The sequence below is a fragment of the Artemia sp. Qi Xiang Cuo genome, chromosome 1, assembly GCF_049724085.1.
Source record: "Artemia sp. Qi Xiang Cuo chromosome 1, ASM4972408v1, whole genome shotgun sequence".
Lineage (NCBI taxonomy): Eukaryota > Metazoa > Arthropoda > Branchiopoda > Anostraca > Artemiidae > Artemia > Artemia sp. Qi Xiang Cuo.
Genome location: NC_142794.1, coordinates 11,736,963 through 11,751,660, shown reverse-complemented (window position 1 = coordinate 11,751,660; position 14,698 = coordinate 11,736,963). Strand labels below are relative to the sequence as shown.

Below are 14,698 nucleotides of genomic sequence, written 5' to 3'. Positions count from 1 at the left end.
TGCTTCTTGTAACACTGTTGCAAGTATACGGTGGGCATGCTGGTATCCTATACGCAACTTGGACCGAACGAATTTGCGCCATAATCCACCTTATCTTGAATAAATAGGAGCAATACATATTCAAATAGTTTGCTTAAATTACACGCTACAGTGATAGGGTGGTAGGATCCACAATTAAGCAGATCCTTCCCTCGCTTCAGAACAGAGGTAACAGTACCACACAGGAAAGAATCAGGCACTAGTAAGCTACTAAAACACATCTGAAAAAGTAGTTGCAGATGGCTAATCAACTCGGGAGAATCAGCTCTTAAATGTTCAACACAAATTCCATCCAAATAAACCGACTTAGATTTTAGTTTTTTCATGCTTTTCACAACAGACTCAGCACTAATAGGGGTAATATCTTTCTGGCGTAATCTATGCGGAATAACTGAATCAAGCAGTCTACAAAACCCGGAATGGACTGCATAATTTACTGTACTGAAAATTGTCGATTAATGACTAACCCATGAATCACCAGGAATTAAACTGGACGAAACAGTTGGGTTTAGCTTACTAGAATTCACCACTTCACTCCATTGCCGAGGACTTTTCGGAAATTCCTTACGCTTATATCGGATGCTTCGCAAGTAAGATTTGAATTCAGACTTAGTTTTTCTTTTAATATTAAATACATGACCCGAAGTGGGGCGGCCACACGCATTCCATATCCGAAGCCATATTTTTACCCGATTTTTAACTGAGGGTCCTATTTCCATAAAGAACTTCTAGTTTTCGAACGAATACGCGAAACAGGGACAGCAATGGCTTCGGCTTGTTTGAGGCAGGCAACAATCTGAGAATAGTAAGAATTAAGTTGTGATCAAGCATTAGGCGAGAAGACACTGGTACAAAGTAAATGGTAAGGAACTGTCACAGATGAGAGCAGAGTTTCCAAAGTACAGATATATAATGTCGAGTTAGCTTTATACCATTCATGCTTATTATACCATTTCGTGCCCCGTAAAGAAGATTCACAATGATGCGGGCCAGAAGAACGCGAAATTCAGACGGTGATAAGTAGGAAAAAGTGATCAAAATCGCTTGCCTCACCATGAGCATCTAAACTCCGTTATAACACACAAGCCAAGCGAAAACAATCGTCTATACAGTCCAACGTCGGCTACCATGAAAATACGAAAACACTGCACTCTTAGATAATACCTTATATCCATATGGAACATAATGAAGTTCAGGTCAGACTAAGTTGCCTCACTATTTATGATACTAATATTAGGTCTCACACTGTGATCCACTTTTATCTAGGACTTTTAATGTTTCTAAGGAACTTCTTCAGAGATAACACAACTTTTGTGAATTTAGTAAACGACAAAACTATTTGTTTATAATCAGGCAGGTAAGTATTGATAATCACTAGATCTGCAATTCGAAGGGCAATAAAATTATCACAAGAGTGTAGCCTATGCAATGGGGAGAAAAGCACGAAAGTCTATTACTCACAAGACATGTAAGCCCTCCGGAATGTCTGCCCCTCGTACGTCTGGCACTGGTTGTATAAACTACATGTTCGTCACTTCTGTTTAGTGAGCTGACACTTACAGCCGGCAAAAGATGTTCCTGTAGCAATACGATGTCAAAATAGTTCACTTTCTGATTAATTGAATAATCTTTGTCTTTGGTGCCATTTAAGTTGAAAGAACACACAGAAAACGTTACTATTCCAGTCATTTCTTGTTTGAGGCACGCTTAGCTATGGCTATGCGGATTACGCGGCACTTTAGACTGACTGCAAGATGGCCTTCGCCACATAGCGCACACTTCGGTTCAACCATGCATGGTTCACCTTTTGTCGATAAATGCATACCGCTGGAGCGGGAACAGCGGGGAGGGCTGGTGCAATTGGCCTTCACGTGATCAGGCGATTGACAATTATAACAGCAACGGGGAGGGCGGAGGCACTCAAATACTCGGAAAATTTCATATTCTACCTTAAGTCCGGGACGAAGTGAATTTGAAAGTCCAACAGCCTTGTAGAAGAATACCTTAACAGTCAAGGACTGCCCGATGCGCTTAGCGTCTACGACTCCTTCACGCCCCACGAACAAACTGACATACGTCCAGGGCTTCCACTTTTCGATTTCAATTTTCCCTGTTTTCATACCAATTTTCCCTAAAATTCCTCGTGTTTAGGTCTAAACACGAGGTCTGCACTAGATTTCCAACGAATTTACACGAAACAAACAGTGCAGCATCAAATTGTTATTTTTTACTTCAGATAATGATAACATATAACATCTTTTACACTTCAAATAGGTGTCATCTCCAGCACTTCATCGCACATAGTGCTTGCCGTGGTCTTGAAGCCAGCGACAGCTTTTGGTATGCTGACAGTTGATGAAGTTTTATCTTCGTTTTTCAACCAGTAATTGACTCGAATAAGTGAGACGAGGGTGACATTATCGAGACTATTTCGGATGTCTCTTTTGATCAATTTCAGGAGGCTGAACAAACGTTCAGCTGGAACGTTGCTAAAAGGTAACGAGAAGATCAGCAATATGCACTTCCCCAGTTCCGGGTACCTGATTTCGCCACTACGAGTCTTCAGACAAAGTATCTTCTTCCGGTACTGCTCAAATGACAGGTCTTCTACTTGGGAATCTCCCAAATGAAGTTCAATGACATTAGTCATTGCTTGTGACCTCCATTCTATGTCCGTTTTCTGGAGCGAAGCATTTTCTGTTAGAATAGGAAATCTTACAAATAGTGGCTTTAGAGATTTTGGCTTCAAATTTCTTGCATTCCTTGGTTCAACTAAAGCCAAAATGTCATAAATTTCGTCATCAAACTTGAACTTGTCTTTGATCTGCTTGATTAGGACAATATAGTATTTTCGACACGACTGGTAAAAGAGATCAATGTTATCACTTGGCTCTTGAGCATCTTTGATATCTTGCATGGAGTTGGTTGCAGCTATTCCCACATATGTCTGGTTTAAAGGCAGGTACTCACTTGAAAGGTAAGGATTCAGTTCGGTAAACAAACCAACACTGCGAATATAGTCCAGTTTCATGAAGTTAGACACAACATCATTCACAAGTTTGCTGACACTTGCCTTTAGAGAGTGGAGAAGTGGGGGCTCGGATTGAAAAACTGTATTGAATTCGTTGGAGAGGCCAAGAGAGTAGTCCATGAATTCAAGGTAGGGCTTTGTCAACTTGCTTTGTAAAGTTGACATGATAAGGTCATTTGTTGCAGTTGGGTCGTCAAACGTGGTTTCCACGAAATAGTGAATAAGAGCAACCTGTTGCTCCATAAGCCTCTTTACGCAGGCCTGAAGGGATAACCAACGGGTCAGTCCCGGAGCAAGAATTTGGTGTGCTTTGCATTGAAAGAACTCCTGAAATTTGGCATACTTATCTTGCCTGGAAGTGCTTCTGGAAAATTGGGCATAGATATTACGCGCCAAGTCTTCTAGTGCCTTGGGAAGTGACAAGCATGCATTGGATGAACATAAGTGAATAAGATGGCATGAGCATTTCACGTTCAGGATGTGGGGCACCATGGCTTTCATAAGTGTTGAAGCAGATCTGTTGGCTCCAAACATGACGTTAGTTGTATCTGCACAAAATCCAACAATATTTTGCCAGGGAATCGAGTATTTTTCAATGACTTGTTTGATGTGGTTAGTCAGACCCTCAGCCGATCCATCACTACACTTAACCATGTCCAATACTTCAACATGAAGTTTTAGATCTTTCTCGCTAAAAAATACTACAATGATAGCTAGCTGCTTATCAACAGTTACATCAGTGGTTTTGTCAATTATCACAGAGAAAAAAGTGGTTTTGAGCAACTCGACTAACTGGTTCTGTAGCACCAATGAAAAATTCTGTTGCAAAATATTTGTAGCTTTCTGTTTACCCAAAGTGACCCTTGTCAGGGCCTGGTCTTTGGGAAATAATTTTCTCAGGAGAAGGATCAAGCTGTCTGCAAGATGTAATGGCAGATTATATTCTGCCAAAAATATGAAGATGCGCTGTTCAATATCTTTGGAATGACTGCCTATAGTAAGAAGTTTTTCAATGATGCCACTGCCAGACTTCGTCTCAATTTCATTGCTTGCTTTTATGTGCTCCTTGGTTAGAACATGCTTGGTCAACTATGATTTCCCACAATACAGATTTCAAACAGAACTTAGAGTATGATACATAAGTCTTCTTCTTTGACCTATTGGACACTCTTTTATCTATCCAGTTTTTTAACATTGGTAACTGACGCCACTTGTGAACAAACTTTTGCTCATATGTTTTCTTTTGGGAATTCTGACCTGAACCCTGCTTTTTTTGGGGGGGAGTGGCCAGGAGGTGAACTTTGGGAACATCATCATCTTCATCATCCATTCGTTTTTCAGGAATAGACACAATTGGAAGATTATCTTCCTCTGAGTCAGTACACTGGCTTTCAGACGAACTTTGCATGTCTATAATCCCAAGAAAAAAGTATTTTATTAGTGATCAAAACCAGTCTATTTCTATAATTACTTGTACAAGGATAAAAAATAACTAGATCATGCTAAACTATGCTCATGGGCCTTAACGTTTATATCCTCAATTAACTTAAATTACCTCATGTATAATTTGGGTTTGCAGTATGGAGGACCGAAAATTTGCAATGGTTGCATTGCAAAAGTCTGCAAAATCAAAACGAAGTATGCCTAGCTTGATGAATAATAATCTTCATATATGGAATGCCACTTTAACTGGAATAAGGAATTTGTGACCCAATTCTTCACTAAAAGAGCTTTGCTTTGATGACCTCTAACCTAGGAAGGACCAACCCAAGTAAAAACAACACGAAAGAAGTTTTTCTCTAAACCTAGCTTAACAAAATAATTTAATCTGGTACTTTCACATTGCTGCAGTCCCAGGCAAAACAGTAGATTTTACATGATTCCAGATGGCAAGTGGCAGGCAATGGACATGAACAAAAGACTAGACTAAATATTATTGTTTTATTTTTATCAGATTAAAATAAGGGTACTCAGAGCTAGTTTGAACAGAATGCAGGGTCCTTTATAGACAGTATGGACTGCAAATTTTGTCTGCAAAAAAGCCACAGTTTGCACCAGCACCAGCATCTGTCCCTAACTTTTGGCACAGAAGTCACATGCTGTACAGGAGGGTGACCTTAGGTTAGCGTTGTTCAGGACTGTACTTGCTAGAAACAAGTCTTTCAACTTCTGTAAATGTTTTGTGTACTTGTTTCTGCGATCAGAACATAGCTGGAGTCCAGGTCTATCTATTAGTATGTCATTTCCTGCCTTGGTTTTTGAGCTAAGCAATCAAGAGTTCCATTTTGTGTCAGGACAAAACATCACTGCCTGTCATTTATCAAGTTGAAAATTGTATTTTCATGGTTTAAATCATATTTTCTTATTTCCTAATTAAATTGAAGCCCTTCTGACCTGTTTAAAATTGCTGTAGTCACAAAATTAATAATAATATCCATTTTTGTAGCAGAATTACTTTTTCTTTTTTACTCCTAAAGAGGTCAGATGTGCTCTAACTGGAGTGTACAATCATAGAAGGGAATTTATAACACTGAAAGAAAATTTTAGCATTGAAAAATTACAGTTGTTGCCCTTTCACCCATCAACCTAGGTCACCTCCCTGTATCCTGCCTGTATCAACATCCACTTTGGTGCTAATGTTAATAATCTTTGAGACAGATATCACAGGTCACACATACTGATGTTGGTGTAAACTCTGACTTTTTGCAGGCAAAATTCTGTGATTCCCACTGTTTTATAGATTAAGGACCAGATTTATTTCCACAGTTTTAACACAATTCTAGCATAGGTCCACTCAGGCCACTCAGGATTCTTTCAATCTGCTGGTGACCTCTTTTTCCCATGGTCATGTGCAAATCCGCAGGGGACCATCCAAATGGAGCACCAGCTGCCTTTGTAAAAAAACAGCTCATCATGGAACATATTTATTGGTGACCCCACTCCGGTCCATCTCAGGTCAATGCAAAACCCCACTCAGGGTTACCTACATATGATAGTATAGAAAAAATTGTCTTTATCTTTGAGCAATAGAAAATTTTCATTTAGTCTCATATAGAATGCAGAATAACGTCAAACAGAAGACAGTATCTTGCTTTCTCCTATTATGTAGAATGATAAAACGTCATACAGATGACTTTATGCCTCATTCTTTTATAGAGCAAAAACATGTAGCAGAGAGCATGTTATAGAGCAGAAAACATGAATAAAGTCATACAGATGACTTTTTATATCTTACACTATTATAGAGCAAACATGAATAGAGTAATGCAGATGACATTTTATACCTTGTACTATTATATAGCAAACATGAACAAGTCCTACAGATAACTTGGTATTTTTATGTTAAATGCACTCTTTTATATATGTCAAACTGGAGATACAACAGAAAATCCATTTTGCATGGGTTAATTAAAGACACTGTTATGCAGTAATTAATGCTTAGTGTGGTTTCCAATGTGTTGACAATATTTAAACTGTTGTTTTGGGGGTTTAGGGGGAGAAAAAGGTACCTAGGTTAGGTTACATATTTAATATATACTATGCTTTACAAATGACTTTTTATACCTTGTATGTTTGTAATTATATATTTCTATTTCTAGAGAAATGATGGAGAATGATATAAAGTCTTCTGTATGACTTTTTAAACATCAAATTATTGTTAAGAAGCACAAATAAAGTTATACAAAAGACATTTTGGTTTTCATATTTAATATATGATCCACCAAAATTTCATACAGAAAAAATTATATTACCCCACTGATACATAGAGAAAACAACAAAAAGTCATTTGTAAGACTTTATTTCTGTTTACTCTATAATAGCAGGAGGTGTAAAAAGTCATCTGTATGACTTTATTCATAATGCTTTATAGTAGAATGATATATTAAAAAGTCCACTCACTCAGGATTCTTTCAATCTGCTGGTGACCTCTTGAAACAGCTCATCATGGAACACATTTACTGGTGACACCACTCCGGTTCAGCTCAGGTCAATGCAAGACCCCACTCAGCTCAAAAGTGAATTAATTACATGAGCTATTTTTTACAAAGGCAGCTGGTGCTCTATCTGGACAGGCCCCTGAGGATTTTCAGATGAACACAGGAGAAAGAGATCATCACCAGATTGAAAGAATCCCTAGGCCTAATATTAAGTGTATAGGTTGCATGCTCCTATTCTACAATTGCTGCATAGCCTAACCAATACTCCCTTATGTCGGCAGTTTACACCAATCAAAGACAGTGCTTAAAAATAATCTAAATACCATGCTACCTAAACTACTAAATACATAATGAGTAATGAATGTCATTCCACGCTTTTAGCTTTGTTTGAAATTTCGCGCTGATCTTCACAACATAAGGCAGTGATGACAGATAAGACTTTTCAAGAAGACAGAGCATATGGAATCTATGAGAATATTTCAGCCTTCACTTGAAAAAATCTAACTTTCCCTGAATATCCCTAAGAACCCTTAATTTACCCCAGATTCCCCTGAATCCCTAGATTCAAAATAAGTGTCCCTAAAAGAAGTGATTTTCCCCTAAAATAGGGATTTTCCCCTAGAAGTGGAAGCCCTGCATACGTCATCATTAATGGAACGAAAGCATTTTCGGTGCATCAACTAAAGTACCTTGGTGTTACGTATGGCTCTAGCATCATCAGTTCTAGGACCCTGCTTATCGAAAATATATATACCGCGATTCGATTTAGTTATGCTAAGTTAGCAGCACAAGTATAGTTACAATAGAAAAGTGCTATCACGACTTTATTCAGCAATTACATTGCCACATCTTCTATATATCTCCCCGCTATGGGACGTTAACAGCAACAGAAAAAATGAAACTTTGATCAGTTTATTGCAAGTATCTGAAATTTTTGCTGCGTCTACCGTTATACGAACGTAGCACTTGTCTCCTGAGCTCATATAATTTGCGTGACCCGATCGAAGTATTGCCAGATCTGGAAAATCAGGCTATAAAAAGATCATTCGACAAATTATCCGAGTTGCTGCCGGTGCACACCCTTTATGACTGTGTCCATAAGTTAGTGTGGTATTATATGAATATGATTAAGATAATAAATATTATAATTTTGTTAGGTGCTGTTTGGATGTTCGGTGGTTTTCGGGTCCGGTCAGTTAAGCTCTAATTATGATTTTTTTTTTTTTTTTTTTTTTTTAATCGATTTGTTAGGAGGGTTTTATTCCGCACAAGATTGCTTCAGGGAATCGACGATGTATACTTTATTTTAAAATAAACCCAGTGTTACTTATTATAATCAATCAATCAATTTATTCAACCAATAAAGTTACAACAAAAACACTTTAACATAGAATCCCCCGTAAGGCTCTATGGCCAGGAAAAAACACAAATGACACCAATACTAAAAAAAAGAGAGAGAAGAAAAGTATTTTCAATATATTGCATTTCAACCTTTCAAAGACCCAACACACAAACACAACAAAACAAAGAAAAAAAAACAATAGTTAATAGACCCAAACAAAAAGGGATTTTAAGAGCCCCCCCCCCCAAAAAAAAGGAGAAAAGAAAAAAAAGGAAGTTTAGGACTATCCAATAAATTAAACCAAATTCCAAATATATATTTGAAACCAAGCCACAAAATATTGAACAAACTCAACGCCCCTCACAACTAACATTTCTAACCCAGGCTAGGATCCCCCCCCCCAAAAAAAATAGTAATAATAAAATTTAAAAACATATATATATACATTAAAATCGAGACATTAAAAAATTTCTTTAAATTCTTTTGAAACTACCAAACGAGAGACATTCTTGAGCTGACTCAGGTAGGCTATTCAAAACGATATGACAAGCAGTTAATGGATTAAAGTCAGACCTAACCGATAGATGAATAAAATATTAATATTCCTTAAATTGCTAAGATGATGCGTAGACCTATCAGTGACGAAAGAAGGAGTAGTTTGAAGGGCTATGGAAATATCAGCATGAAGTTGATGAAAAGTGAAAGAAGCGCACGAAAGAATGTAGAGAGACTGCAAATCAAGTAATGGGCTAGTTGGGTTATTTGTAGAACGATATGTTTTCTGTATAAGCCTTCTTGCCTTACCATATTGCTTAGAAAGTGGTTTCAAAAAAGAAGAGAAAGTTGACATTCATATTGTAGGGTAATAAGAGACGTAGGACTGAACTAAGCAATGGACCAGAATTTTTAAAACTGATCCAGGAAAATGCGTGTGTATATTTTGATTGCATATGTGTATGATTTTGATTGCTGTAGTTTCTTTGTTTATTTCCTTTTTCTCTCTTTGTACTCCACTTGTCATTTTTTGTTCATGAGCGGGCATAGATAAATTATTATTATTATTATTGTTATTATAGTAGCAGAAGTAGGAGCAGTAGTAGTAGTACCAATATGCATATAGTGTCTTTTGGTCAGTTCAACATTCCTCTCTACACATCCCAAAAGTTTCAACTTAATATGCTAATCAGTTCTTTAGAAATTGCTCAAGCACCCTATTGGCAACCTGAATGCAAACAGTCTGTTTTAATTTAGTTAAACATCGCCCTAAATATTCCCTGAAAGTTTCAACTTAATGCTCTTAGCCACCGAAGAAGTAGCTGTCGTAGCAGAAGCAATACTATAAATACCGGTAAAATGCACATACTGCCTTTTGTTTAGTTCAATACATCCCTTAACAATCTTTGAAAGTTTTAACTTAATGATCTAATCTTTACTAAGATTAGATCATTTACTATCTTAACTAATCTTTACTAAGATTATACACCCTTCTGCATGCATTTAGTTTGTTTTGATTTAGATAAAATTGTCTCCTAAACACTCCCTGAAAGTTTTGGCATTAATACCATTAGCCTCACTAGTTACAGTAATCGTATTAGTAGTAGGAGTATGCGCATAGTGCCTCTTGGCTAGTTCAAATTCCACCTCAACATGCCCTGATAGTTTCAACAGGTGTAACAGGTTTCAACAGGTGTTTCAGGTGTAACAAATTTTTCCGTTACACCTTTGTGAGAATCTACATGTTCATACTATGTTTTGATTTTGTTCAACATCTCTAGATAATTCTTGGAAGATTTAACTTATTAACAATAGTAGTGAGGCAAAATCCATTTAAAAAGGCCCATAGGGGGCATACCTAAAGTTGCTAGCCCCTCAAGATGCAGGGGTTATTGATTATTGATCTATTGCGCACAACTGGGTGTCATGTAATACTTTAGGCGATGTTTTCTCTTAGACATTTTATTCAAGATGTTTTCCCCTCAGTGCCGCTAATTAAGTGGAGAACCCCTCCCGGATGTAAATGAGGATGACATATTGCGCAGACTTGGATATTACGTGATAGTTTACGAGATATTATTGTTTACTAATACGATTTAAACGCACGTGTTATTGTTTTTCTTAAAGACATTTTTCTTCGAAACGTTTTTTTTCTTCGAGACGTTTATTTTTCCTTCGAGACGTTTATTTTCTTCAAGACGTTTTTCTTCGAGACTTTTTTTTTCTTCGAGACGTTTTTTTTTGTCGGGATGTTTACACAAGACATTCCCAAAGACCACCTACGAAAGACGTGTTTTGATTCAGGGAACCTTTATAATCTGCCATCAAAGGTTTCGTCCCATGAGGGAATCGAATATAAGACTAAACTATTCGAATGGATTGACAAGTTAGTAATTTTGAAGTGTTCTGGACTGTGCTGATCCGTGGGGTAGAAAGGACAATGGGGTCAGGAGTCACACGGGGCACAAAGTTCCAGGTGCCAAGAAAAGTCATGGTCCATGGATGGTAATTCATTTTTTGTTATCTCATCCAATGGTTTCATCATTTGCTTCGATGGGGTATTCCCACAGAAAATTCGAATTTGGTCTTACGTTCGTAAAAAAAATAAAGACGACCAGCCACAGAGTACTACGTGGGCAGCCGCATAAAAAAAAATCCTGGAACCTGCGGAACTCGGAGCGGAATTGGTGGAATTGGAACCGTGGAATCGGGGGCAGAAGTGATGGAGCCGGGCTCGGTGGGACCGAAACTGGAATCAATGGAACTGAGACTGGAACTGGAACCGGGTTGGGAGCCAACAGAATTATAACTGGAGCCGCTGTAATCGGAGACCAGAAGCGGGAGAACTGGAACTGAATATTATTTTGTCAAAAAAAGATATGAAAATACCTAGGGGGTTAATATGATTGGCTTATAAAAACACAAAGCAATGGATTTAAAGCCGAATTTATATAAAGAAAATGGCTGAAAGTGAATTATAAATGATAATATCTGCCACAGTTTACCATGGGCCAGCCACAGTGCCATGGTGCGTGAAATGTCACGGGGGTATCATAATGGGTTGACACCTGGGGAGGGGGGTCGGGGTCTCCTCTTGATTAGCGGCCCTGAGGGGGAAAAAGCTTGAAAAGCTTTTTCCCCCTAAAGTATTACGTAACATCCACGTGTGCGCAATAGATCAACAATCAATAACACCAGCGTCTTGAGGGGCATGCAACTTCGGTATACCCCTTATGGGCCTGTTTAAATGGAATATACCTCCACTACTACCCTTAGCATCAGCAGTAGCAATAGTTGTAGTAGTAATAGTAGCCTTAGTAGCAATATGCACAGAGCACCTTTTGCTTTTTTCAACCTTCCCTCCCCTCAACACAAGCTGAAAGTTTAAGTTTAATACAGTAAGCAGCTCCCGAGGTATTGCTGATGCGTTCTTTTGACATTCTGTGTGCCAATAGTTTGTTTTAATTCAGTTCAATACCGTCTAAACATTCCCTGGGATTTTCACCTTAATACGCTTAGCGTTAGGAGCAGTAGTAATGGTAGAGGCAGCAGCAGTAGTAGCAGTGGTAGTTGTAGAAGAAGCAGTAGTTACAATAACTCTAATAGTAGTAGTAGCAGGAACAATAGCGGTAGTAGCAAAATCAGTAGCAATGTTATGCAGTAGCAATGTTGTAGTAGTAATGTTATGCAAATATTGCCTTTTAGTTAGTTCAAACTCTCCCGCAACAAGTCATGGGAGTTTCAACTTCACACTTTAAGCCGTTCCCAAGATTTTGCTGATACAGCCTTTTGATAACCTGCATGCACACGGCGTGTTTTGATTCATTTCAACTTCCCCTTCACTATTCCCTAAGATTTTCACCTTCACACACTTAAGATGTAGTTGTAGTAACAGTCGCAGCAGTAGTAGTTGAAGGAGTACCAGCGGTAGTAGTTGGATCAGTAGTAGTACTAATAGTAGCAGCAGCAACAGCACTAGTACTAGTAGTAGTAGCTAGATCACTTAAACATACCAGACCATCAAAGTCGGGAGGTTTCAACTTAATACAAAAAGCCTTTGCTATAGTAGTAGTAGTAGCAGTAGGTAGTGGGTAGTAGCAATAGTAGTAGTGTGCAAATATTGCCTTTTTGGTCAATTGATCACCCCCTCTTATCATTTCCTGAAGGTTCCAAAATAATACCCTCAGTCATTCCTGAGTTCGTCGTTTTGACAATCTGTATGCAGATAAGGTGTTTTGATTTAGTGCACCCCTTCCATCGATATTCTCTAAAAGCTTCACCTGAATACCCATGGTCGTTTTGAACACTAAAGGTCAACTATGCCCTATTTCCCAATAACATATACTATATGGAAACAATGGTTGAATGATATAACTTACAGCCCTTGCCCCGAGGGTTGTGGAGGGTTGCCATCCCCAGTGACATAGTTATTAGATCTTTTAACTATGTTGAAAAAAATGGTCTCAGAATTAAAAAAAATTAATTAGTGATGGAGGGGGGCTGGCTGCCTTCAAAATTGGAGGGCAACCAGCTATGAAGTCGGAGTAAAAAACAACATAATTTTTCGTATTTTCATAGGTGCACAGCGAGACTCACCGAACTAGCGCTCTTGGGCATATTGAAAAGGTGTAACTTCCATCAAGTGCAAAATTGTGTAATATTAACAGTGAAACCCTCAGTTGTTTTGTATAACAATGTGTAGCTCAATGTGTAACGTTGTATTGATATTTCAGGTGTAACGTTGTCTACACGTTGGGTATCATTAGTTGGCTTCCCTATATAGGTATGTCTGGACAGTGATTGTTTATCCTAATAAGTAACTAACTGCAAATATTTTAGATAAAATTACCTCTAAATACATCAATAACATCTCTGGAGAATTTCAACCTGTTGGATATAAAAGTTCCTTGAAGATATTTCATCAGCTGCTCACATATGCATACGCTACATATGCATGTTTTATGCTTAGATATGTCATGTGCTTGCTAATTATAAGCAAAATAACTAGAAAATTCCAAAACCTACTGTCAAACGAAGTTTGTCTCCGAAACGCTGCGCTTTCATCCTATTATAAACCTGTGCACAATATAAGAAATTTGAAGAGAAAAGTGAAAAAAGCACGTTTATTTACATTTCATGTACATATGCCTGTTTATTCAAACCGTAATAATGCGTAAATGGCTAAACCTATAGTCAAAATAAGTATATTTATATAAAAAGCTTTCATTCTATCTGAAACCTGACACCCATTGAAAACTATAAGAAGCCTAAAGAAAAAAGAATTTCGTTTAAAAATCCTGGCAAATTCCCCCAGTACAAAATTTTCTTTAAAAGTTAACCCCCAGGAACTTCCCTCCCCACGGAAGAGTATCCCCATTAAAAATTTCCATTTGTGAAAATTCCCGCCCCCCCCCCCCGCTCCCGAAAAAGTATGTATACTTCCCAGTAAGAAACACTATACGGGCTTTTCAACTATCCTGAACAAAATGGCTATCTCAGAATTTTCATCGGATGACTTTTAGGAAAAACGGTGGGTAGGAGGGGGGCTAGTTGCCCTCCAATCTTTTTGATCACTTAAAAAGGGAACTAGAACTTTTTATTTTCGTTCGAATAAGCCCTTCCTCAATATTCTAGGACAATTGGTTCGATGCGATCCCCCTGGTGAAAAAAACAACAAAAAAACACGCAACTGTGACCTTTTTTCTGGCAAAACATACAGAATTCAATATTTTTGTAAATGGGAGCTTTGAACTTCTAAATAGGGTTTTTATACACTGGATCTGATGGTGTGATTTTCATTAAGATTCCTTGACTTTTAGGGGCGTTCCTTCCCTTTTTTAAAAATCAGGCAAATTTGTTTAGGCTCGTAGCTTTTGATTAGTAACACTGAACTTAATGATTTGTATAAATTTAGATACCCTATTTGAACCTATTACAAACCTATTTGAAAGAAAAGAGAATATAAAACATTACCTGTAGGTCATCATTGCTCAAGATTAGTTCGACAGCTTTATCCATTTAACATTTGATTTCGTTTTCACAGGGATGCTGCTTTTCAATAAGTTCGGCCCTAGAAGAAAAAAAGTATTCATTCATAATTTGAGGCTGATGAGCAATCAAATATAATTTCTACTAACGGCATGTGTTTTTCTCACATTTGCGATTTTAGTGGTCTATTTTCCCCAGACCTTTCATATGATATCTGTTATATTTATATCTTGTCTTGTAATAATTAAATTTTGCTTCTACTTTCTTTTTCTTAAGCATCAACCATTGTCAACGGCTCTGCTCGGTAGCGCACACTCAGTAAACAGCAATGTATCTCCTATTTTATTTTTTTTCAGCCTCATTGCA

The 14,698-nt window shown here is 37.7% G+C and overlaps 1 protein-coding gene across 1 annotated transcript in view; it reads right to left on the bottom strand.

Annotated features, from left to right (window-relative positions):
- Positions 1–14,418, bottom strand: part of LOC148956008 (uncharacterized) — a 488,643-nt gene extending 474,225 nt beyond the window's left edge. Inside the window, exon 1 of the mRNA XM_089088947.1 lies at positions 14,318–14,418. Coding sequence (XP_088945073.1) covers positions 14,318–14,362 — 45 coding nt within the window. The 5' untranslated portion in view covers positions 14,363–14,418. The remainder of the gene's footprint in view (positions 1–14,317) is intronic.
- Between the last annotated feature and the right edge of the window lie 280 nt (positions 14,419–14,698).